Genomic DNA, 27,144 nt, shown 5'->3' on the forward strand with positions numbered 1-27,144 from the left:
TAAAATCAGGAATAGTCCGGAAATGATAAACAAGCTACCCCTGATCTATAATTCTGGAGATTAAAAAATAATTCTAACGTTTATTGTGTTTCTATCGTGTAAAAGATATCGCAGTGTAAACGGTACCAGTTATTGAATCGAGTGCATTTATTTAGAAAGGATTTACAATAAAGACGGATCGGTATAAATGACACGATTTATGGTTGATTGAATCAACGACATGTATAATTATCTAAGGCACAGAGTACAGGACAAGCATACAAAATAACAACAGTCAGCTGATTATTTCCATGCGTTGCGAGTAAATTGAAACAGGCAACGCCGATCAATTCAATAATCGGCGCTAAACTCTACGAATCCGTTTTGTATGGATTGACCTTATTCGCTTCGATATTTTGCCATTTACGTAGATACGCATGCGATAAATATTGGCCAAGTTCATCCTTATACATGCAAAAAAAAAAAAAAAAAAAAAAAGGCAAACGTAGATTTCACGTGCGCGGAGTATTTTCCGGACTAGAAATAAAAATGAAACGAAACATTTGCAGCTTATCGCCTGTATAGGCTAATGCTAAGCCTCATCGTATTCCTACGAAAGCTATTAGCTAATTCTGATAAGCGGCTCCGAACAACCCGTGAAACTTCCGCCACTCCATCCGCCGTTTTCATCCTCTTTCCCGATGGCTAGACGTCGTAAATACCGCACAAGCGTGTTATAGTGGCCATAAATAACAGTTCGAATGCTCGAGCGTATCTTCGACCCTTTTGTCAATCCGGGTTTTTCAAAATTCATTAATTAGCGACATATGGCACCTGATCTGCGTTTCTAGCCGGACAGAAATGGCGTGTAGTTTCGGAAAATCTGCGGGTGGAGTCATACGTGGGTAATGTGCGATTTTAGGGCACCATTAGAGTCGTAAGCTGCGTGAATAACGTGTCGCGAATCGATGACGGTGACCATTAATGACCCGCCGCACTGTAGCGACGATAATTATATAATATTCTGAACTGTCGTGAAAAACAATAACGCAGGCAAAAACACAAATCTCGCTTTTCCCTATTCACTGCTTCTAGATGCAGCCGTCCAATATTGCGGTCACGAGCTTCCCTAATAACTGCAATTAAGATACGGTGTGAGTTTTGGATTCTTGGAAGTTCGATCACGCCTTGATTCCAGCCAATCTCAACGTTATTCCATCCATCAGCGTTATTGAGAATCAACGAACCCGATATACTGCGCTGATTTAATTGTTCGAGACTCGCGAGCATCGACAGTGAGAGGGAGGAGGAGGGAGGAGGAGGAAGAGGAGGAGGAATGGAGAGAGAAAGGTTGCGATAGTTTGGTCGTCGAGGATAATTAAAGCCGTGTGTAACCATTAGCGGCCGTTAACATAACACAACGGTGGACATTATTGTAAATCAGTGTTATCGGCCACGGAACACGGTATATACACATTATACCAATAGGTAATGTAAGTGGTCGAAACTGTCCCCGAATATATGGACTGGCCGAAGTTCATCGCTGCAGCAGATTTGAATTTCGGGTTGAAAAGTTTGTGAGCGTAGATTATGCGAGCGATAAAATAAACAGAAAAAAAGAGAAGGGCGGCGCGAAAACAGGGGTTGAAAGAATAAATAAAACAACCCCCGTAATTTCCGTGCGTTTCCGCGACTTTTTATCGTGCGTTGCAGTTTTTCTACATATATGTGTACGTACCTACGGATAATACATACTACACGTTTGTCGTAGTTCGATAATCCCGGCAGTGAATTGACGCCGCATGCGGGGGAACCGAGCGAAAACCTACTGAAACGCAACTACCGTAGCGAAATTTATGAATTGGAAAAAAGTCGATTCTATTGTTTCCATTTTAACGGCCATTAGTTGAAAACGTCATTATCGGAGCTGCAGTAATTGATAGTTCTGAACAGTAAACGAACCGTGTCCAGGACAGATTCGTACCTCGGGTCCGTTTCGACGCATATATATATATATATACGTATACAGATTGCGGCAAAGAGAGGTGTGCATGCGATTATAACCGTTCACCGATATTATGTGTAGCTACAGAGCGAACAGCGTTCTATTATCGTCGATCATTCAATGAACGCGCGTGTTGCGAACTTCCCCGATTACCGTATACGACCGATTCAATTACGTGTATTATTATTTAAATTATTATTTATAGAGACCTGCCGCATGCATTGCGTTACGCTTAATACGATCTATAAATACACACATACAACGTAACAAAACATCCGAGAATTCTATGCAGCATACGCATGTAGGTACTACACAAACACATCTGTAAACTGAATTGTCAGATAGAATGAAAACGGGGTATTTCAAATGGGATTTTGTCCGTTCCGGTCGGCGATACGGAAGAACGGACTGTACAGTGCCGAAGATTATAGCCGGGCTTGCTACGGCATTCAATTTCGTGCGAAAAAAAGAAATTAACAAAAAAAAAAAAAAAAAAGATTCATTCGTCTAATCATTTTTCCTCCCACATATCTCTTTCACACGTCGAAACACGTATACGTGATCGTACATGTATTCTGCATCAGCAAATACATACCGGTGAAGTACGAAGGCCTTGACAGACCTGGTGTGCGAGGTTGTTGTGCAGGAGAAAAAGAGAGCGAGAAAAAGAAAAAAAAAAGGAACAGTGATTAGTGCCATGTGCTTGCTGTGCTTTTCGAAGGGTGCAGAAAATGCATAATTCCAAATGGCCGAAGTGAAACACGAATTCGTGTAATCAATTTCAATGGGGAATAGAACTGGGAAATTTGTGATGATACGAATCATGCGTGTCGATGACGGTGCGGTGATTTTTCGTTCGAATGAATTTGATAAAAATAATGCGATGAGGAAAATCTGATTCGTAGACTTCGAGAAATTATTATAACGCGCTTCACCATGAGGTATGCGGTATGTATCAAGTCGGAACAAAATCAAACTCTCCTGAAGTAAATATAATTAATACTTATACAGCAATAATGAATATAAGAGAGAAAATGTCGAATATGTACATACGAGGGGCACAACCGCACCTGTACGCCCAGTCAATTATAATTCGCATATAACAATTGTTTAATTAAATTGAGTCGCATGAAACGTTGGTGAATAGGAGGAGGAGGAGGAAGGAGGGGGGGGGGGGGGGGGGGGGATAGGGGGTAGGTACGGGTTCTGTCGTGAACATACGTGTCGCGGTTATAATGTGTGCTGTGGATAACTTTACTGCGGGTATCGAAACACGGTACGTATTCCTATAGAGCCGTTATTGAATCCCGCACGTACGAACAGCTTGTTCCACGCGTTCTACGAGGATTGAAAATATTTGTAGGTAATTGCACGGTCAGTCGACATCTGCCGGTGCTCCCGGTGAAAAGAAGAAAAAAGAAAGGGAGAAAGATAAAAAAAAAAAAAAAAAAGGACGGAAAAAGACTGCATTACTACATTTTTAGCCCCTTGCTGGATTATGTTCCTGTTATTGTTCACGCGTGAAGAACGTACAAAGTTGTGAAACTTACTCGCGGGACAATAATTTCATCGAATTACATTGAACGACGTCGAATTTGGAAACCGAAAAAAGAGAATATCGGACAGAAATCCAGAAGCCAAAAGCATGGAATTGCGGGGGGAAACGGGAAATTATGAAATGCCGTAAATTAAAGAATACGAAAATATGGAATCGTCAGAAGTCTGCGAGTTATAATATAATATTTCAACATTTTATTTTTCAACACACCTCTTACACATTTTGTAATTCTACGAAACAGACTATCGCGTCCTCGATAAATCGAAATTGCAACCCTTTCCTCATCGCCGATAATTCAACGTTTTAACCCCCGGCGAGCATGAAGATCGAAGGAAACTCAACTCCACTATACGCGTAGCTGGCAATTGATGCGGACGTGCACAAACGTCGAGTCACGTTTCAAGTTGCGTGACATTTTTGGGGTTGGGTATAGCCGAGGGTGGCTTCGAAACCGTGGAAAACCGGTAACAGAGGACGGTGGTAGCGATCGTCACTCGAAAAGTGGCGGAGTAGATTTTGTATCGGAGGTTTCGCCGCCCCCGTCCCGAGTATAATAATCGAATAAAAGTCAGCCTAATCGAAGGGGCGAGGCGCGGGGGTTGCGGACGAGTACGAGTTCCAGCCCCGTGTTTCGCGCCAATTCTCTCGCGTCCCCGTGCGAACTTGATTTAGCGAGTGCCCCGCAATGAGCTCGGTTGGCGAAGTGAGCGTCCCGCTGCTGCATACGGTGCTCGGCGAATCGGAAGCCCGTAATCACGGAGCCAATTAAGGGTGGTGACGCCACCGGGCATCCCACTGACACCTCGATGCTCCCGAAACTCCCTCTCATCACCCTCTCTTTCTCCCCTCCTCATCCTACTCCCCTTCGGCTCGTCCAGGGTTGGTCAGAGAAACCGCAGCCCAGAAACGCTTCCCCGCACCGATGGACCTCTGCAAGGTGGACGGTTACTTGACGCAAGGGTGTATCTCCCCCCCTTGAGAAGGATTGCGTTATACGTATTTATGGAGATGTCTGCAGATTGTATTTCCACGAGGAGTGACGGCTGCGATTATTCGAATACGTCACCGTCCGTGTTCCATTCCTAACTTTCGAGGCATTTGTATGTACGGATATTAGACAAAAACAAGGGTGGAAGTTCGATCTGGGAAATTTTTTCTTTTCGAGCAAGTAAACGAATCATCTTCTAAAGTTTATTGAACAGGTTATCGATTCAGTTTTATGAACCGAATTCAAGACAGATTTTCAAAGCTGTTCTCGACGATGGGTGAATCGTATCAACGAGCAGTTCAATCGAGGGTGTTGGCACTGACCCAGGTACAAATATGCGCACCGATAGATACAGTGGAAATCTATAGCTGTTCCCTGAGGTCAGATATGCACTTGAAATATTTTATTATCTCCTCTAATGACCCGGTCGGAATCATATAACAGCCGTCATTGTGCGCTAGTCGCGGTAAACAGGAGTATTTGCGATTGATATGTTACATTGCAGCAGTTTTTGTCGCCACTCCGTGCGGAGAAATACGCTATGTCTTATAGAGTGCGTTACGCGTCTGCGTTACATATGTTGTCCAATATGCATACTGTGTTAACGCTCAGATCTCAAACCCGATTCAGCATTATACACGAGTCCGGATAATTCAATAGGATCGGAGAGAAGTAGCGCCGGGTAAACTAAACGCGAAGTGCCCAACCATCTGTAACATCGAGGTAGGTACCATGCACCGCGACGGTATCAACGTTCGTCCCCGTTGACCGCGTCTAATCTGATTTTCCCAGGGTTCCCTAGCCTCGAACAGTGAGGACATCGGTTTAACGTTGGTAAGCTTTGTCTGGGAAGACCGAAAGCCATTTGCTAATAGACGTAGGTACCGTAGGTAGGTAGGTAGGAGGTAGGTACCAAGCTATACCTTCGTTAGAGAGCGGACTGAACCTTCGTCCACTTCCCCACGGGGAGACAGGTCATGCGATCCAAACAATTACCGGAAACGGGATTCCGTCAAGTTCAATTCTCTTACCGGTTTCCGATTACGCCTGACATTCACGGACCGAGGCTAATTCTCGTTACAGATTACCACCCTTACGCTTCTGACGCACATTACATCCGAATGGAGTTTTAACGGTTGAAACTAACGCCTTTCTTTTTTCCCTCGTTTCATTGGGATCAACTGAATTATCCTTCGAAGACGACGAAGAATCGTGCATTAGCAGCTAATTGATCTCGTAATAGCAAATCCGGAGTGTCGTCGAAACGAGCTGCACGGCTACGGGTTTAACTCCAGGCTTCGAGTGTCTGCAGACATACTATAAGGTGTCGCCTAGCAGCAAACGAGATCCAGTCAAATGCGTTTAAAAGTTCAACATACATACATACATGCACCCAAAGAGCTACCGGGTCGTGAATGTACGTCAGCGACGGGTACCCACGAGTAACTTGTTCATCCGGTGGTTCAAAACTGCGTTACCTTTGGAGACCGTGGAAAGCCGCGTCAGAAGAGGGCCGCGCGAGATAACGAGAGATATTCGCGAGAGACGGAGGGACGTACGGGGAGGTCTAAATACTCTCGGCGTTCCAAAACAATGGACTGGTACCGACTAACTTTCCAGTGACCCCCGTTAACCAGCCTGACCACGGGGTAACTGGTAACTCAGTTACCCACTTGCGAACCAAAGCAGCAACATGGCCGACGTGCCAGTTCCACCGGACGAACGAACGACAATTTCACGTCGGAGACGCACCTCGGGGCTCGCTATTTACAAATTTTGTGCAACCATGCACGATTCGCTAAATGTGCACCGGTTTTCGATAATTCCCGACCTTTTAACGAGCATAACGAAAACTTGCGTGCTGAGTGATCGCGGACGTCTTTTAATTGTCAGGTACACCATACGTGACAGTTGTTTTTTCATTACGTTTCAGTGAAATGTTATTAAGGAAATGTGGGAACCGATGATGCACTTATTACCATACCAATGGCGAACATGAACCGATGGAAGGACTTGTTGATGCGCATGTCCGTTTCGTTACACGTATCTAATATAAATATATCCATTATACGTGTACGAGTTTATTGGAAAAACCATGTAACCATCGGAACTTTCGAGTAAAATAAAAATGGAACAACATCGTGAAACAATATCATTTTGAGACCATTTATTACGTACCTAAATTATTTCACAGACAAACCCTTTCCTCTGAATTGAGTTAACAAAATACCATGTTAAAGCGATCGAAGATTTTCATACAAGAAAATGAGAAAGTTGTTATGATCTCGTTTTACGAAGTCCTGACATGAGCAATGACGATGACGATGATTGTGATTTTCGTGTGTGACTTGACGAGTGGGATCGGGATGTTTACGGATAGACAACGGACAACGAACTTGTAGCTTGCTGCCTTCGCGAATGGTGAAAAAAAGCTCGACTTACCGTTGTTGAGGTGCATGCGAGAATGTTCGTCGGGAAAAACGGCCTCTGATCTGTCGCTGCTCGCGGTCGAGCTGCTGCTTAAAGCACTGGCGTGTCCTCGGCGATTACGTCGATTGAGAGTGCCGCCGGCAGCGGAGTTGTTTTTCTTTGTCGGTGCAGCGTATACAGTTTCGCCTGAAAGTACGAAATTCGAGAATAAGAATAGGAGCGGAAAAAGAGAAACCAAAAAAATGTCAATCTTTATTCCCGCATCGCACGGATTGAGAACATATGTAACCAATGTGTGTCGGAACGTGTTATTGTACGAGAAAATTGGCCCGGCTGTGCAGGAGCTTATTTCAAGCTTGCGTAACGACTGAAACGACAAACGATCCGACGCAACGGGGTGAATTCGCGTTGAGCTGCACCGGTTCAGAAAACGTCCCATATCAACCGAAGCGAGTCTGCTCCCCGGGTTGCAGAAAAGCAGGGAGAAACCGTCCGGAATAATCCGCGGATTTGGAAAAGTTTGCAAAACCTTACACACGTAATATTATATGTATATAGTATAATACTAGCAATTTTACCGGCGTTCCCCGCGGGGATAAAGATGCGCGCTCACCTTTTGGCTTCCCTGTTGGGAGTGAAAAAAAAAAAAAAGCCAAGAAAATATGGCACTTAAGGCGCGCGTGAGAAAAGCGTGGATAAGAAGCGGGTAAAAAGCCGGAGTCGATTCTCACCGTTTCCGCTACGTGACCTGTCCGACATCGCGGACCCGTTGTAGTGATGCCGACGCGAATTTGTGCTCTCCAAAGGAAACGGGGATGCCTGCCGATGATTGGGGGTCAAGGTCGGCGGCGGCGTCGGGAAGGGGGTCGTCGGATTATCCGTCGTCGCGGCGCCCTCCGTGTCGGATCCGGTGCGATATGACCGATCAGCGGCGCCTGGAACAGAGAAAAGAGAAGCGCGTTGAATGGACAGAAATCGAGTTGCGATTCCCCTGTTTTCGTCAATTTTTTAAAACAAATTTTCCGCCCCCGAATCCGGTCGTTTTGCGGTATTTGTCAGGTACCCTCGAATTTCCCTGCAGCGCGAGCGTCGCGTGAAGTCGCACAGCGTCTTCCGGAGTTACTTTTATACCCGGGAGAAGACTCCCGCGGGAATCGGCCGAGCTAAAGGGTAGTAAACCCGGATGATCGGTGCACTCGGAATAACACCGCAGCAGAGAAAGGGAAGAGCAGGGAACGCGGTGCCGGGATATCTTCCGTGGAAATAAGTGTGATCAAATCCAGGAGTCGAGTGCACGGTTAGATCCGGTCACCCGGTTTCTCCACTCTCTGACGATGAGTCGCCCCAGCTCGGACTTCCTTCCAACGACGTCGTTCGCCGAATCTACTCTCCGGCAACCCCTGCCGCTCTCTCTCTCTCTCTCTCTCTCTCTCTCTCTTTCTCTCTCTTTCTCTTTCTCTCTCACTCTCTTACCGAGCGACAACTGATAGCTATCTCGCCCGCTCTTTACGGGACGGACATATTGATCCTTATACCCAACTACTTGCGGACACGGGTTTTCGTCAGTTTTCTTCGAGATATAAATGTACAAGAAAGAGGAGAGAGACCGCGTGGATGGAGAAATGGAGGGATCGAAGGGATGATGATTGAGTCTGGGATGTACCAACAGAATTTTGGGCGGACTGGAGGATGAATTGTCCACATAAGTGTTATTTGCGCTGATGATAGTGAACTCGACGAGAAAAACAACCTTTATATGTATCGGAAATGAATATGATTAAATTTGAATAACACGAGCTAAGATATTAACAATTTGAGATACAATTTTATTATTACAACGATATTTTTTATTTTTCTGCACGTTTTGTTCGCCATGTAGAGATAGCTTGCAATTTTTCACGCATAGTCATCTCCAGAGTGGATAAAAATAGATTTTCGTTAGTACGGTGCGACAAATGTTAGTCAATAATAATAATCCCACGTTTTAGCTGGTCCATAATGTGAGATTTCTTAAAGTTACTTCAGATGATTTGTAGATATCGATCAAAGAGAACAATACATGAGCTCAAAAACATTGCAATTCGGTTAAAAATACTAGTGTTCAATTATTCCGAACGTTCTAATAATAAAATCTTTTCTTAAATTAGAAATTTTTCTTCATTGAGCTCAGATTCGTACACCGAGAATCTTTTTTAAAACAGTTTTCTTCTCTTCACCTAACATCCGAACGATGCGACCGATAAATCCTCCCAGAGAAATATTAAATTCTGAATTCACTTCACTGCAAAGATAACACCGATGCGATTGTACTTGCACAATGATTTTACCCTCACTGTTAGAAAAGCATGCAACAGTTATATTTCAATCTTAAAAAAATCGTTCGATCAAAGAAAAAGTTGTCAATCAGAAATCACCCTGCCGATGAAAAAATGTTTCGCTAACAAAATAGGGGTTGGAGGGGGGAGGAAAACCCACCGCTGGGGTTTTGCTAAGGCGTTTAGTGACGATGCCCCGGGCTATTTGTAAAACTTTCCTCATTAATTACAGACAAGATCCAATCCTCTCGAACCCTTTCTGATCCCACCCTCGACGATGTAATGGTGTAAACTGTAACCGTAGCCCGCCATACCGAGTCTCTGGTTTCGGCCCCCATTGTCTCCCGCCGCCCCTCGCCGCTCGCCCCCCCCCCTCTAGGCGAGAGGAAATTTAACAGAAAATTAGAACCCACCTCCTTGCAGCGAAGAATTATACGCCAATTAATGATGAGAATTACCCAGTCAAGAAGCCGGGTTTTATTCATCGACTGTATAATAGCCGTTAAACTACTAGCCTCCCACGATTTATATCATCCAGATTTTTAACACGCGATAACGCGCGTGGTTCGACGCTCAGGAATATTCTAACCGACAGTTTCAATCCACCGCTCGATTCGAGCGAAGAGCCCTCAGCCCTGCTGACCGAGGGTTGAAAGTGAAATTTCGCGGGTCAGCTGACGAGGACGCGACGCGGGCGTTAGCGGTGAAATTTTAACGTCGGAAACGCGCGTCGTACCCAAATCAAAATCCAACGGTATCAACCCCTTGGCGAAACTCGACGTGAGCGGGTTGATTTCGAACCCGCAATTTCCTGCACATTTACCAATTTTTCGCATTTCTATTCGCTGTCCTGCGTGGTGGCGTAAATATGACACACATAGCTATATTTCGTTGCGACGGTTATAGTTTCGGCACGGGGTTGGGCCGCTATGCGAGCAACGTGAAGGCCGAAACGTACGTCTGGGGGCGGCGGAGAGTCCGCGTGGTCGGGGGCGGCGGCGCTGATATTACTGGCATTAAACTTTCATATTCAATCTTGCCACCCCAGGCACCCGGGGACGCGAGGACGGGGGGCCGAGGGGCAAACCTGAAGCCCCGCATCAACCCCGTTGGTAATTGCGTTATGGCCGTCCTCCGTCATTCCGACTTTATTTATTGAATTTTCAAATCCATAAGGATTCGAATGTGTCTCGAAGTAACCCGACAAACTTGCTTCTACCAATTTCCCTCGAGTTGTGGGATATACGCAAACACGCCAAGGAACTGCCCGAGTACCGCTGAAACCCAACGACTTTTCGAGTATCTCGCCGCCGTGTTGTTGGTATGCAATGGTCAGGCTTCCTCGCCATTTAACTCGCGGAATGGGGCATATAAAATTGTATCGGCTGCGGGAGGAAGATACGTACTATGACAATTTTCTCCCCTCTATGGCGGGAAAAGAAAAAATCAGAAACGGTTTAGAAAACTAAAATGAATCAATGATGCAATACACGGCGCCGCACGTTCGACCCTTAAACAATGAACGTTGATGCGACAGATTTCTTACCGAATTTATAATTCTTTTACTCTGCTGGGAAAAATAATTGATGGTTTTTTGGGATATTAGCAAATTTCCGAAAGCTAAAAAGTTGACTTATATAAAACACGTATGATAAGTGTATAAAAAAAAAATTTCCGTTAGTATTTTTCACTAGTGATCGAAAGTTTGTTCAATGACGAAGATTGAACGTGCGAAAAACATGTTTGTGCACACATTTTTGGATCCCGTTGTTTGTAATTTTTGAGAGGAGGGAAGCCGAGCAGCAATCTCGACCCTGGAGCGACCCGGAAGAATCCCGGAGATTCCGAGCCCCTGAATAAGTTATAATTAAATTAAGAGCCGGTTACTTCTGGCTCCTTTTCTCTCTTCGCCAAGTAAATATATGACTTCCTCTTCTACGCTCCGGTCCGTTTAATCGAAACTTTTAATCCGAGCCTCCGACGATGAGTAAAACGAAAAGTTCACCACCTCTGCTGTACCGGCAAAGACAACATCGAGGCCCGGATTCACCCCTGTGGATTATACCAGATCAACGACGAATATCAAACCCCGAGACCTGCATAAGTATAATAAGAATGCCGCGTCGAGGCGGGGAGTAAGAGATTAATTAATTAAATGTCAAAATCGGATCATCTTTCCTCCGCGTTTAAATAATTCACGTAAGCAAAAAGCTAATTCCTAGTAGTCTGCGATCCTGAAATCCAGGACCGAAGCCATTCGCGAGAAAAGGTGAAGCATTAAAAGAGAAAAAAAAATAAATAAATATGACAAACTTTCAACAGGTGAAAAATGTCGTTTTTCTCCCGGAAGGAACCGCGCGGCGCTTCCCTGGGGCGGGCTCTTTGACGGAAGAATCACCGCGCCCTTCTCACCCCTATTTTCCGTACACATCTGGTGTAGGGTCTTAATAAGCCGATGCTCGTTCGGGGAACAACCGCTGATGAGAACTGGCTTGTCGATGTTCGCGCGTGTGTGTTCGTACGCCTCTAACCCCGGGGTGGAGAAATGTTTTCATTGCATTTGTGCAAAGATATTATTATTATTATTATTATTATTGTTATTATATGGCCAGCAGGCAAAGGATACAAAGAAGCCACTTGGATCCTGTTCAATTCACTTTGATCTCAGGCTAATTTTTTGCACAATCAGAGCCTGAGTGGTCGTAAAGTAAAATTGTAAAATTGTGTGGAAGAGAAGGATCATATTCGCCGAGGTAGAAACAAACGTCGACGAATCGAGTGATCAGTGCCGATTTTGAAAACAAGAGCTCTTCGCAATCACCTCGTATTTTAAAATTTTTTAATTTCATTTCATTTTTTTATCATTATTTTTTTTATTTTATCTGATATCAATCAATCCCTTTCCGAGTTACTTTCTCGTCTTCGGGTCACTCGACGTGCAGGGAGTCGAAGGGGGCGGGGGAAAAGCAATTTTTGAGAGGGGCGGAGAGGGAAGGCGAAGGGCGAGGAGGGTGACGCAAATTAAATGTCGGATCAGAAACCCGGCTTCTGTCACTGGCAACATTGCCTGCACGGGAGTGAAAGGGGATGGCATGCAGGATCATCCTGGCGTCCCGTCCTGGATCCGGCGAGGCCGGCGAGCGTCGGGACGGCTCCCCTGCACCGAAGGAATTACCATTTTAAACCCCCCCGGGAAACAAGCGAAGGCTATATAACGCAGTCTCTGTGTTCCCGGATCATATGAGTTTGTTCGCTCGCCGTTCGCCTCTGGAGAAAAGGCAGGTATAGATAGGTGGCTCGATCCCTTTTCCACCCACGCCGCGGAAGAAACAACGCCGATGTCACTTACAAGGAGGGTGGTTTTTGACTCGAAAAGAGAAAAAAAAAAAAAAACAAAAGACGCTTGTCTTTCACTTCCGTTACAGCGCCTCGAAATGAGTCTGCCAACCGAAACCGAGGGTGATTTGTTTCCTGGATTATAATTAAGCACGCAACAGAAATCGTACGATGTTTGAAAAAGAATATTGTGCGATGTGCGTACGTCGGTGTTCCTGAATTTTTAAGCAAATTTTGTCAATCCCTAGAACCATTGTGTGCGGGATGAATCGTATGGCCAACTAATAATCAGCGCAATCCCCTTCAAGACGGGGAATAAAAATCATGAGAATAAAACCCCGCAAATAAAGTACCTACGTCGGTCTATACCCGCGGTGATAAAAGGAGGGGGAATGAGAAACGGTGTACGGAGGGGCTGCATACAAGGTAGTACAATTATTTCCTGGTCGGATAACAAAGTTATGAGAAAAGTTTGCAAACCCCCGAACTTCGCTCCCCCCACCCCACGTGGCTCGGAGTTAAGATCTTTATTTCGATATTATTTTCAGTTTATTATTGCGCGGGGGTTGGTTTCTCGTGATATTTCAAAATTGTTGTTTCACCACCCGCTCTTCCTCCTCATTCTTTCCTTCTTCGTACCCAATATGTATATACACACACATGTGTTTGTTTTTTCAGTTTCATTCCGTTTTTCGCGATATACTTCATACCTACATCGGAAGAATGCTCAAAACGATTATTTCACTTGAGAAATATTTCCCTGCTGTACCGAGATACCGTTACTGTTTCAGTCTTTACCCGGCAATTTTTCCGCCATCAAAATATCCACGTATGCAACGTGTGTAAAGAAGTCATAAACATAATTCCACGCACGGTCAATTTGATCCGCTGTATGGAGTATGACCGCAAACGGGAAAGGATGACGGGAGAAGAAGCGGTGCAGACCCTCCTCGAAATATATGTGTACAGTAATGAAACCGGGAGTTGGCTTTTTTCGGCAATAACCAGGGACATTCGGAAACAGTCCGGTTTGCGTGCGAAGACTTCCTTCGGCCATCAACCCCAGCTGACTCCGCGTACTTCCAGAGTTTCTTACCCCACCATTATTTCTCACACAACCAATTCGATACTCTCGATTGACTTACAAATCTTTTTGTCTTTTAAAAAGTCACCAGAGCGTTGGCAATTTTTCATTATAATAATATTTTGTTTCTAAGGCTATAACGTAAAAAGGATTAACTATTGGTTCCAATAATAAGAATAACAACGACGGTGTATAAAAAATCCGTAAGGTTGTACGAAAGAGAGAAGAGTGCGGGGGAAAACAAAGAAAAAGTAAATAAACAACCATTGCGTTTCGAGACATATAACGCGAATTTTACCGGCACCGAGGTAACAATTTGATTTCTGCGTTCATTTTCACTCAATTAACGGTATGTAAATACAAATATCGAATTTACATCTCAACGAGTCGTCGCTGCAGCCAACGGAGAGACACGCACCCACGCACATGCAAAAGCAAGTACATACACGTGTCCGAATACACAATAGCCTCGAAACGAGAAAGAATTGTTCTGAGGGTGAACAACGACACACGGTGTGTAGGATAACGGCGAAAGTGTGGAACGTAAATAAAACTAAAGCGAGAATAAAAACGTCGAAAAAAGAGGCAAGAGTAGAGAAACAGAGAGAGTGAGAGAGAGAGAGATAGAGAAAAACAAAAACGAAAAAAAAAGGAAAAAACAAAGAAGAAACAAAGGTAAAAAATAACAACGGAAGAGACGGGAGGGAATAAGGGAGGAGGGAACGGAAATGCGGAGAAAGAGAAAAATAAAAACATTCCGCTTTCGCTGTGTAGCTGAATAAACCTGGGTATATACGTATGTATACATACATATATATATATATATATATATATATATATATATATATATATATATATATATATATATATATATATATATATACACACACACACACACACCTATATATACTATGTATATATGTAGACTATAAGGCCCGTGCGGCATTGCCGAATCCCATTCTGCAGTTACAGGGTCTCAGCACCCCCTAGCAACCCCACCCCTCACCCCCCCACCGCTCCTTCTCCCTTTGCCGCCGCGTATTAGTTTGCGAAACAGGAAATATATATCCCCACGCATTGCATTCGCATCCACGATATAGGTATATGCATATATAATGCAGTTTTGTTAACTGGTGACGTAAAAACTTTTCGCATTACCGCAACAAGCTCACCGATCGTTCGGATATATACGACTTCCGCCCTGACTGCTTACAGGATGGAAAAATCACTCTTCCGTAAACCGAAATGAAGGGAAGAGGATGATAAATAAAAAAATAAAAAAAATCTAGGTACGGGTAATCGAAGATCGAACTGCCTTCAACCGCTACTTATACGTTCATTTCATTCTACTGGTTAAATCGAAAGTATGGAAACGATCTTTGCGGGAAATTCATGTATAATTTATCTACAATTTGTACACAAGGTTGATTATTCCATGAATCAGCTGTCTCGCCTTTTCGCGTATTTATAGAATTATAACAAATGTAAGTCGTTGGTTCGCGTGAAGCAAATCATCGCGCATAAGTGTGGAACGAAAGAGGAATTTCGTTCAGTGAGTTACTTCTTTCTTTCTCATTTTATTTTCAAAAATACAGAATTAAGTACGTGGCGAAAACTCAGCCGTGGCGTATTTTTAGTTCTAACGCCGGTATTATGCGGACGGACGTTGCCTATCGCTCGCGCATTAAACTAGTCCGCCGGAACCACCGTCCTGTGAAATACGAGCAAGTCGATAGTTTTGTGTTACGCATATTACCACGGGGCGGGCGAGCGAGGCCCGAAATTTTATTGCGCACGCACGATTCGATTTTCCCCCAAACACCTGGACATCGCCTTGTGGATGAAAAGCGTCTGCATCTACAGGTGTAAAATACGAAACTCCGAGTGGAAGCAAAGTACTGTTTCAATCACACTCGGAGCGAGGCCGGATGGATTTTCCTGATCGATCCCTAGACGCGAACAAATCGGCCCCATTTGTACCTGTCCATTATAACGCGATATTGATGAAGCCACTTGGTAAACTAACGAATGTTACCGCGGCGTCGTCGCTCGGGTTCTGTAGAGAGTGTTCACTGATCGAGTGATTGGTCGGGGGAGAAAAAGAAAGGGAAGAAAACAAAGCAGAATTAACATTAAGCGATGGTAAAAAAAAAAGAAAAGTGAAATTGATAATATAACGGGCATTGAAAAACAGAGATAAGAGAGAAAAAAAAAAAAAAAAAGAAAGCAACGAATATCTGGGGACAGAAAAACAACCCCCTTTACAATCGACCAGCGCTTAAACGATCGTAACATCTCGCGAATCAATTAGCCCCCAAGAGATTCTATGGTAAGTAAAACGAGAGGAGTCCCATACGAGCGGCCGTAGCTTTCGTCGGTGGTCAAAGTATATAAGCGCGGAGGCAAAGTGCTGCCGGGTAGGGAAATACAATTTTGCGAGTTATGAGAAACGCTGTTAACTGAATAATTCTTGCTCGTGTAGCGTTCGCTGGTTAGGGATAATAAATTATTTCAAGAAGGGGGATTAATTTCCTTTACGAATAATTAACCGACTGGACAATGAAACCTTGCAGGCTTCCATACCTTGTACTCGTCGTGTCCGCCTCACTCGCATTCTCCCCTGCTTTTGCAACGGTCAGTCCGACCGCTCTGAACCCCCTCGCCGACACCCCGTTGCCCTTTCCATTTACCCCCATCCCGTCAAATGTTAATCACGACTTATACACCGCTCCAGGTATACACACAGGACCCTGGTTCTCCTGCGTCGGCTGCCAGAGTTGCATTATTGAGTGACCACGGCCTCTCTAGGTATAAGTTATAACCCCTCCAGGTATACGTTACGTGCATGGTGGAGCTGAAGAAGTGGCCCGTAGAAAATGGGTAACTAAAGACCAATCCAAGTTTTCGAGTTTAGAACCGAAAAATTGACCGAAACTTTGGCTCGGCTGAAATTAGCGTTCCTTTCGTGTCGGGAAATTAATTTTGTACCTATGTTGCATTCCAAAAATAAAATTAATTCCCGATAAATTAATGTCTTTTATTTACTCTGATCTAATAATCTGTTACAAAGCATGATTAAACACTAGATTTCAGGCTGTAATAAAAATTTAACGAAATTTTAAATCTGTTTCGACTGAAAATCGTGTTTCGGTCGGACACTACGGGAAACGCACTCGCCTTCTAACCTCAGTGATCTCTTCGCTCTTTCTCGTCTAAAATGTTGGAAATCAGTGTCAAGAATCGAGAAGATACGTACACATAATATAACGAAATGAAACGTGTGTTTTCTCTCTTCTCTGGTATTCTCTCTGAAGTGGGACGTAATCTTGACATTTCCCTACAAATGCCGAGAGATCTGCTTTTGTTGTACTTGGTTAGCCTAAACACGCAGTGCTCGACAGTCCCTGCCGCGTGTTAAAATAAACATAATTAATGAAATTACTCTCTGCTCGGAATACGTGGCTACAGAAGGGCTAAATGAGACTTCGCTCGAGCTGCCGGGGTTCAGGCGGGATCTTTTATGCTAGCAAAACAATCGAGACCCCGTTAAATTAAACGGTGTTACACTCTCGTGTGGCTTTCGTCTCCGAGCATATTCACCTGACTCGGTCGCTGGTAAACTTGAGATCACACCGAGAACTGCAGGCTTTATTAGTTCTGGAAACGGGGAAAAAAAGTAGAAGAAAAAAAAAATGGTTTCATTATGGTAAAATAGTTGATTTTTCCGTTAACCTGTTTCACCTGATCCTTAAAATTCACCCAGAAGTGAATATTAGATTTTACCATCATATTTTGCCGAGAGGGAGGAATAGATTAATGCAAATTGGCTGCGGTGTTCAGGGTTTATCGTTTGCGACACGCGTACGTTTCTGCATGGCGGGTGTTTCAGTCACAATACGTTGCAATTCGCATCTCTCATAACGTGGCAACAAACTTGGTGAGAGCTGTGCAGATTAGTTTTAGAGCGACACGGTGCCGGGCTTTATAATGATTCTAAAGCACACAGAGGCATCCAGCGGACTGTGTTCAAAAGTGTAAATAGATAGTCGTAGAATCGTTAGTTGACCTCTGTTTTCTTTCGATTCAAACGCTTTACTTTACCGAGCAACGCGATTAGTTTATTCTGCAAAGTAGAGGAACAGAGAGACGAAAGTCGGTTCGTCCCGAGACCAAGAGCGGTACGTGGTTCGGGGAACGTGCATCCGGACGAAGGGAAGGGAATTTGAGAGAGAGAGAAAGATATTGCAGAAGATAAGATTCGCTCGCGCCAAGCACATCCAGCTTAACGGTTATAGTCCCGAATATTAAGTGGAGGGTAAAACGGCCGTTGTGGGTTATGAAAATTATTAGTGACCACGTTTCGTTTGAAAAAGAGGACCGGCAGTGCCGCTTTGGAAAGCCCATTTCCCCCGAAAGATACGCGTCCCGCTATCTCTACGAGCAGGAAATTTTCAAAGAACGCTCTTCGAAAATTCCGAAAGCTCCGCTCTGACTCCGAGTAAAATAATAATAGAATTAAGAATCAAGCGTCAACTACACCTGCAGCGTGTCAAAGTTGCAACGAGTTTCGTCGTTGGAGGGTGAGAAGATGACTGGGCATTGGCACGACGTGACGGGGTTTTCGGAAGTGCAAATGTCCGATAAACCCAGCCACCAACCAACTTCGATTCGATTCGATCCGATGGATTGGATAGGCAAAGCGTTAAACGGGTGAGGCCAAGTTGGCTGGCCTGACGTCCGTCTCTGTGATCACGTTCTGGAGGTACTATAACAGTGTGCCAGCCAATATTCCATTCGACGCGACACTGTGACACTCGATGTACGGTGCAGGCTGTTGAACGGTTGACACCGATCGACGGGTGGTTTCAGCTCGGCGCTTTACCGGTAGGAAACCTTTGTGAATACCGAGTTACACCACCGTTCCAATCCCAGCCGCACATACCTACGCATATATCGACGTAATGATGAACGGGACCACAGCTGGTAAATGAAGGAACGACGTGGATCACCACGGTTTCTCTCCCCAAAATTAACAGCTTTGATCTGGCAACGCAGTCAGCCGCGTCCATGGAAACGTGTATGAAAACGCTACACAGAGGAAACCCGTCTACATCGTTGCGCACACAAGTGTCACCCATAATGCAACACCGTGGGTGAACGCTGTTCGCAATTACGAGCTAAATTTAAAAGCGCACCTGTGACGTGGGTACACCCCGTGCACCTGAAAAAAGTTAGGTGAACGCTAACGGCGAACAAAGAATGTGCCGACTGCATGAGGTAACGTTGATCCCTGATGGTTTAATAAAAGGATGAACTCTGCACGTAAGCCGTCAACCTCTATCCGCTTCTTTATACATGTACATGCAGACCAGCAAACTCCGTCGGAGTTTAGCCTTATACCTTCTGAATTGATAACGCGAAGTCCGTTCTGTCCGGTGAGCGCCCAGCAACTCCTCGACAACGCCGAGTGACCAAGACCTGTGATTAGTCTGGCAGCTGTCGAACTACGGTAAGTTCAAGTTATAGTCGGCAGTCGTAGACAATGATTCGATAAAGAAAGGCCGATGGAATTGGGAGAAGAGGCATGCACCGTTTCCGGATTTCGAAGCAACGTTACGTACCCAATCGGAGGGTGAAAATCTGGCCGGAATTTGGGGGCTGACTGGCTGCTGTAGCAGCAGGAGCAAACGGTGCAGTGTGGTTGCAGTTTATGAATGATATACGGACGTGGTGACGCGTTAAGCGTGGTGAGGGCTCGTGTTGCGGCCGTAGTAACGTAGTAACCTGGCCAAGTATGGTCGGCAGGTATAGGCGTTACGATACTCTCTACAAGCCTAACCGAGCAGCCCTATCTTGCACCCTGCACCGGGGATGATATAATGGATGCATCGCATCGGGGGCTCGCGGAACAACGGTTGCGGTCGATTCGCCGTTGTCTATGATTAAGCCTGGAGGTAACCAACGGCCGCATTTCGCAGCCACATCGCCGTTCAGGCGTGATAATTAGCGACTGAACGGTGTCGAAGAACCGGGAACCACTTTCCGGGCCAGAAATCTGAGATCTGTGCTAAAGTGCGACGGTTAAACAAATCGCGTGGACGAATTGGGTATAAATGGATTCCAAGACGTTCGCGGATCGCGTTGGAAGTTAAACAGAACGAGCGGAAGAGTTCTGACCGTTGGACATTTGGATTGCCGCCTTAACACGCCGTTCTCAACGGTAACTCATTCAAATGTGCGTTGTGCCAAAGTTTTTGTATCCTTGTTGAGAAATGGGAGTATAAGATAGACTCCGTTCACCGCTTAGCAAAATTAGCGGCTCAGGGGATGCGTCTGACTGAATTAACTGAGGAAAAGTTAAGCGGCACATGCATAGCCTAGCATATCCCGGTGACGGATAATGAAGTTCGAAAAGCAATTACGTCTCTGATAAGATCCCGTCTATTACAGGAATTAGCTATACTCTTCCTCGGCCATTTTACTCGTTGTAGATTCATTTTCCCACGCATTGCCACTCACTCCAGCAGGATATCCCGAGGTTACCCCCCGCCGCTACCAGAGTGAGTTTACTCGATGTATGCGGAAGCGTCTCGCCATTAGTGGAGCAGACTGATCCCGTCTTTTAGAGTGACGTCAAAAGCCACCAACGTTGGGCTTTTAGCGAGTGCCACACGTCGACATCCGCACGGATCAAGTCTGCGGCTTACCTGACCTCTTTACGGTAACTGCTTCCTTTTCCTTTTCCTTTTTCACTTCTCCTTGTCTCCTTATTCTTCCTCTTCTTATTCTTAATCTTCTTCCTTTTTTCACTCCTCCAGGAAACATGATCACTGCATTTACAGAGTCGTGTCTATCCTCGATACGAATGAACACTGAACCTCGATCTGTAAAGTACGACACTTCGTGCGCGATTAACTTCATCGGCTGTAATACTAGACGAACACCTAAATTTGTAATTTCCATCTCCAGTGGTCATCTGACCGGTGTAATTAATATTTCGCGTGTAACATATAAAAGGCGGATGTTACGTATAGGGAAAAATTTTCGTCATACAAATATATGCGCGCGGGACTGACACTTTTTCTCCAATATTCCTGTCGGCGGCAGCGTGGCGTTCTCGCGTAGGAGGCAACTTTCCACTCGCCGATTTCCATGCAGATGTAATTTTCTCATATTTTATGCCCTCTTTAAAAAGGCATTACGGAGATGTCAAATCGCGCGAGTTCGCTCTGCCTCTTGTCATGTATAGTATATACCTATGTATATACCTTTTTTTCCACCCTCCGTGCCTTTCATACCCTCCAGCGTTCACTTCCCCCTCGGTGTTCCAAATCCTCCAGTGGAGCAGCACGGCATTGATAATTTCTGAATATCGCCTGGTTCTCGGCAATGTCAAGCCGCAGCAACTGAGTTGCGGTCACGTGCTAAAAGGGACGTGCAAAAGTTGCAGATACCAGCGACCGTGGTCCGCGGGTGATCCGTCCTTTGCCAGCAGGATATAACAAACGCGATAAGCCGTCTTCACCAGGTAAAGTTTACCGTTCCGGGTTGCATTCATCATCAGCTGATCTCCAAGGTTGTACCGAAGAACAAGCGGAAGCGGATGCATCACGGTTCACGTAGAAACGAGAAAGTGGATGAAGAAGATCTGGCGCGTCGCGAAAATTTTATCGGTCGATAACCCAAACGGTCAGGAGCGCCACTGCAGAATGCATCGAAATCGAATTTGTTAGCGAGCGATACTGGAGCGAGCACTGGAAACGGAGAGGGAGTCTGAGAGCAGTTTACCTCGAGAAAGAGGGTTAAGTGGCTCTCACTTGAAGAATTTACAAACGACGATGCAACCTGGAACGTGTTTTCCCGTCTCCATCGTATCTCTTGCAGCGTCACGGGTGCCTGAGTGTCTAGGAACCCGGTCGAAATACGTTTCGAATGAATACTCTGCGATCCGCGTGTGCAACCACGTATGGATAACCAGCTTTTGAGAAATGGTTCGGATAGAAAGCTACTGTATTGTGTCGTACAGCTATTTCGCGAATAGGAGACAGATGCGATTGCAGCTTCAGGGGCATGAATAGACCGCGCCTTCTCTTTTTTGCCATACTCGTTTTTTTCTGCCTTATCCCAGATCCACACATGTTTATCGGTTTAAGTCAGTGTCAATTTCCAGTCAATCCAGTCGAAAACTCAGCGGACCGCAAAGGGATGATTACTCGAAAGTCAGCGGATGAAAGGTGGTGGTAGGTTCTTTCCGAGGAAAAACAAACATCCTTCGTTACTTTTTCCAAGGGGTAGATAATATTTTGCCGAGCGAGAAGATCAGGTGTCGAAACGTGACGTGTAACGTCGAGAATGTAACGACCTGACGGTATTATGTCCACTTGATCCCCGGCGAACCCGGACAGCCGGATATTAATAGCTGTCATTTGATCTTCACTCTCGCGTTGAGAACTGAAAGTTTTTCTGTTACTTACGTGGAAAAGTGACGCCAGCGCGTTGAAATTCAGCGCGAAAAAATTCACGCACCGTGCCGTTCCTCACAAGCTCACTACCAATCGGCATCATCAGTTGTCATTTGCGCCCCACCCTGAGGAACGTCCATGATCATCCCGCTGGCGATTGCCATACTTGCCTTTTATACCCTGCAACGTGGAGAAAGAAAAAAGCGACTGTTCCCATTGACGTGTCTTTTGTGAGGATCAGGCGGCGCCCTTGAAGTCGGATGATCCCCGGAGTTAATTTGGGGTATAAAGCAAACTCCGAGTGGGTGGGTGTATAGCTGTATGTACACGGCACTCGCGTACCAACCTCTCTAATATATAAAATGGGCCGTTTGTCGACAGTTGCCGCTGATGAATCACACGCTTGTCCGGAGGCGGTTGTGTATATTTTCCGCCACGTTGTCTCCGCCGAGTGATTAATACATTTCATTATTCCAGTCACCCGTGTAGTCTCCCGGGCTAGGAATTCATTACGACCTGCCCTCTCGACGGATTCGGACCGCAAAATTTTACCTCCAAAGTGCGCAAAGCACTCCTCGTCGACGGATAGACAATTTCGTTATTTTCCATTCGCTGGTGATTCGAAATTGACGTCGTTGAATCAAAAATTCAGCTTCTTGAATTATCGACGCGAATAGACACATGAGGCTAGCTCAAACGCGTAGATCAACGGAGAAGAATTGCTCTTGCGCATCGATCAACCTCTTTGGTGCTTTTTTAGCTCCACGAGGATGGATCCAATTATGCGGTACGTCGTACCAGTTTTTTTTTTTTTTTTTTTTATGACAGGAATGATTCAAGGTCCGCATCGGACACGGGCACGAAACACCAGACTCAAGACACCAGACACCGACCATCAGGCACCCCATTAACGTCAACCCGAGTCCATCCAGGCTCCAATCATGGATCCGGCACCCGGGGCAGACAAAGTGCGCCTGGGAATAAGAGGAGGAGGAAGAGGAGGAGGAAGAGGGTACACCTAAAGAAGGGTGATACTCGCGAGCGTGTTCACATGTGTTGAAATATAGCGTCGGTCAAAAGAGGGACGAGTCTGGGACTCAATTAATGCGACGTACCGGGATCCCGGCGCGAGTAGCAACCCAACTGAAACTCTTCCACCCTCCACGGACGTACCCTCCGAGGGTACCAAGCAACGAACCAAACAACCAGCCGACCAACCCTTCGACGGCTCACCCGCGTCTGGCTGCATTTGTTCCAATCCACTGCTCGTCGATTACCACTGGTCCAGAGTCCAGCCTCCGTCTCGAACCACCCTGGGCTCGACGCCTCCTCCACCGAGGCACGTGATAGCACAAGCATCGATGGCGCGAAATCGTGTACGATTTCTGAGGCCACCAATGTATCCGTGATGCTTTTTTATCCCCAAAATTCCCGTGGGGTGAGGACAGGGTGAGAAGGAGAGCGGCCGAAACAGTCCTCGGAGATCGGAAACTACCCCGATGTTTCTCTTCGTTCGACATCGAAACTCACGACTGATCACTGAACTTGAGATAAGACCTTCGTTTGTACAGGACTTTAGATAATGAATATTAAATCAGATCTATAGCCACACGAAAATCAGGCACTTTAACACGAAGATGAATTCGCATGGTTTACCTATAATAATTTGGGGTAACAGAACAAATCAAAATTGAAAAAATTAACATTGTACGCGCGGTGATCTCAGGTTAAAAAATACCGCCCCCTCTCGCCTATAAACGCGCGTCACTAAAATCGTAGATGGAAACGGCACTGCTCGTTAATCATTAAGCTTACTTTTTCCGTTTAATCCAGTGAAATATTTCAATGCTACGAGCGGGATTTTGGGATGGCGATGAGGCGGGGTGAGGCGTGGGATGCTGGATGTTACGCGTAATTGATGATACCGTTTTGCATCCGCGAACGGGCTCTTTCAAAGAACACAGCCGACTTCAAGCGGGACCGAAATTTTCCGTCTATCCTCTCATTTTTTCTCTTTCTCTCTGACACCTCTCCGTACCTCCGACTGTAAGGGCTCGAGTGTCGCCCGCAATGAGATAAGTGTTAAGTGGCCTTGCTCGCTCGTTCATGTAAGCTCTGCATTCGAGCTTCGTCAACCAGAGCGCGTTACACGGACCCCTACATGGTTAGAAAAGAAATGTCCAAGCAGATCCACTAAAATTTGTGTGTCGATTTAACCATTTTTTAATATATTAATAAGTAATATAAAAAAAAAGTACCAAGTACAAATTAATTGTTGATATGACAATTTAAATGCTATATTTACTAACAATAATGGAATAAATATTTTGAACGTAAAGTGGACCGGCTGGAACGTTACGTTTAGTTAAATTTTTCCGACAGCGTACATAGCATTTCGTTAAAAAGGTAGGACAAAGTTTTCAAAGGAGGGGAAATTTAATGCGAGGAATTGAATTACGCCTCAGTAGACATCGCCGATGATTCCTAACGGCTCTACAGTGTAATTGATTCACTTCGATATTCGCGGAGTGAAAGTAAGAGAGAGAATAATTATACAACGAGCTAAAAGTTATAATGTACAAGAGAAAAGTTAACCACTGCTGTGCCTCGACTTAAATGAGATGGGTACGGATTACCAGTTTTCATTATTTCATTAACGTTCCGGTGCGTAGTCGAGATCGTTCGCGCTTGAGATAAGCCACTTTGTAAAATAAGAATGAGAGAGAGAGAGAGAGAGAAAGAAGCTGCAGCAAGGTTTTCTTCACGATCGTCTGTTTTCTCTTCAACTTCTTCTTCTTCTTTATACAGCACGTTTCTTGAAATTATCATCGGCTCGTTTTTTCCTTAGTTATCTGTTATTGATTTTGTACGATAATATGAGAAAAAAAGCAAGGCTTGCGAACGTCAGATCGGCTGAGCGATCACGAAGAATACAGATGATAATTATCGACTGTATACACCTCGGTTGCGCACGTTCCTAAAAGGGTGAAACTAATTTTGGAAATACGTAATCCAGGCCCTGAGATCCTGGTTGGAGGTTGCGAGGGATCAAATCCCCGAAGTCTGGAGGCTCGAGAAGAAGAGGAGGAAGGCGGTGGATGTAGGTAGAGGAAGGAAGAGGCGTGATCGAGAACGTTAGAAGGTCTGCAAAGCGTCCAAGTGTTTGATGGAATATGATGGACGAGTCTAGTGAAAAAGAAAGAAAGAAAGAAAAAAAAAAAAAAACTCCGGCGCGTTATTGCCGGGTGAAGCAGCGCTCTACGTTTCTTGCAAGAAAGCGAAAAAATTGCTGCGGGGGGAAGAAAAATAAAATAAAAACCCCAGTGAGGAAAGAAAAAAAAATAATCAGGAAAAGAGTTCTCATATTCCGAAGTATCCGCAAGTGTGAGCTAAAATCGGTAAACTGGCGAAGCCGGAGAAAAGCAAGAAAAATATGTACTTTGTAAGCTCGCGTGCGATCAATCATAGTTCACGTTTGAAAATTTATCATGAAATTCCGACGGTTAATTTTTCAGAATCCTTCTCATCGGAGCGCGTGCATCGGTTTTTAGTGGATGCTGAACTCGGCGCGAAGTTTGGCAAAATATTGTCGACGAAGAGGTTTAATTAGCATTGCGGATTCTTATTACAAACCTTGCAGCGACGGAGAAGTCGAACAACTCAGGAGATAGGAAGAAGAATTTAAGCGGCTCAAGCAATTATGATTGGCAGCTGATAACTCGAGGTGCCTAATTACTACGGGTAATCCCTCAAAGTAGGGGTTATTATTTTTCATGAAAAGGGGATCCACAATCCAATGACTAATTCCCCTTAATTGGGTGTCAAATTATATTTTCTACCAAGATATTATATTTCTCAAACGCCGCGGCAGCGGTTTATCATTATGTTTGTCGTATCTCGTAAAATCGCAGCGTGATATATTTCCGACGAGTTTTGATGCCGTCTCGATGCGCTTTGCAAATATGATGTGAAACGCGTGAATAAATCTCATCTTACTACGTACTTGTTGCTTGATGATGAACCGTCGTTTTTTTTGTTTCTCTGTTTTTTTTTTCTTACCATCTTAAAGAATGGTCAAAAAACAAGATACAAAGCTTAGCAGTAATATTATGCCGATCACGAGAGATCTTTCAGATGCTGTGCGACTATCAATTAAACCTTTTTACAGGTGAGCTGAAATTGTTTAATCAATATTCGAGAAGGACACCTGAACAGAAATTTTTTAATTGAACCCGATAGAAGTGAATACCTCCGATGAATCCTCAATGGCATAAATAAATTTTGACTCATTTGAGTGGAGGGGGGAGGGGTCCGAATATCATGCCTTGAATTTCCCTGATTGTTATAACCCGTTGCCCCCCTTCCTTCCCATTTTTCTTTTTTCCTTAATTCATTTTCTTTCGATTGATTTTTATTTTTTTTCTACTCCCGCCTTATTCATTCGTTGATATTTTTAGTCCTCTGAATGGCTGATAGCACCAAGTGGCTTTAAAGCGCCAAGTATAATGTGTGTATATACATATATATATATATATATGCATACATACTACAGCACATATATACACATACATACATTGTGCAGGGAATTTACCGGTAGCTTTGACATAAAAGGCTCTTATCTTTCATTTTCCATCATCTTCAATACCGCGTTGCGTCAGGGCGGAGTTTCGTAGGAATGGGGGGGGGGGAGGGCAACGATGTTTAGTCGGTTAAAAATTCCCACCTTCCCGGCTTTTGTTTGCGTCACTTTTTTTTTTTTTTTTCTTGTCACTTTTATTCACAGGCTTGCGAATAACGCCGCCGGCCGAGAGGACGTAGTGAAGAATCGGGTCAAACGAAAGGGAACCTTTCATTTCTTTCCGCAAGATTACCTCCGACCGAGCCATTTACGCTTGGTAATGCTACAATTAAAGGTCGTCAACCCAACCTGCTGCTGCTGATGCTAATGCCGCTATACCACAATTCGCCGATCCTTGTGTACATCGAA

The 27,144-nt window shown here is 44.8% G+C and overlaps 1 protein-coding gene across 5 annotated transcripts in view; it reads right to left on the minus strand.

Annotated features, from left to right (window-relative positions):
• Nucleotides 1-27,144, minus strand: part of Ten-a (tenascin accessory) — a 488,025-nt gene that overhangs the window by 252,998 nt on the left and 207,883 nt on the right. For all 5 annotated transcript variants that reach the window (XM_046630321.2, XM_046630325.2, XM_046630324.2 and 2 more), the window contains 2 exons: nt 7,692-7,895; nt 6,973-7,146 (listed from right to left, as the gene is read on the minus strand). In XM_046630321.2, the coding sequence (XP_046486277.1) occupies nt 6,973-7,146; nt 7,692-7,895 (378 nt within the window). The remainder of the gene's footprint in view (nt 1-6,972; nt 7,147-7,691; nt 7,896-27,144) is intronic.

This window comes from Neodiprion pinetum, chromosome 6 (assembly GCF_021155775.2).
Source record: "Neodiprion pinetum isolate iyNeoPine1 chromosome 6, iyNeoPine1.2, whole genome shotgun sequence".
NCBI classification, from domain to species: Eukaryota; Metazoa; Arthropoda; class Insecta; order Hymenoptera; family Diprionidae; genus Neodiprion; species Neodiprion pinetum.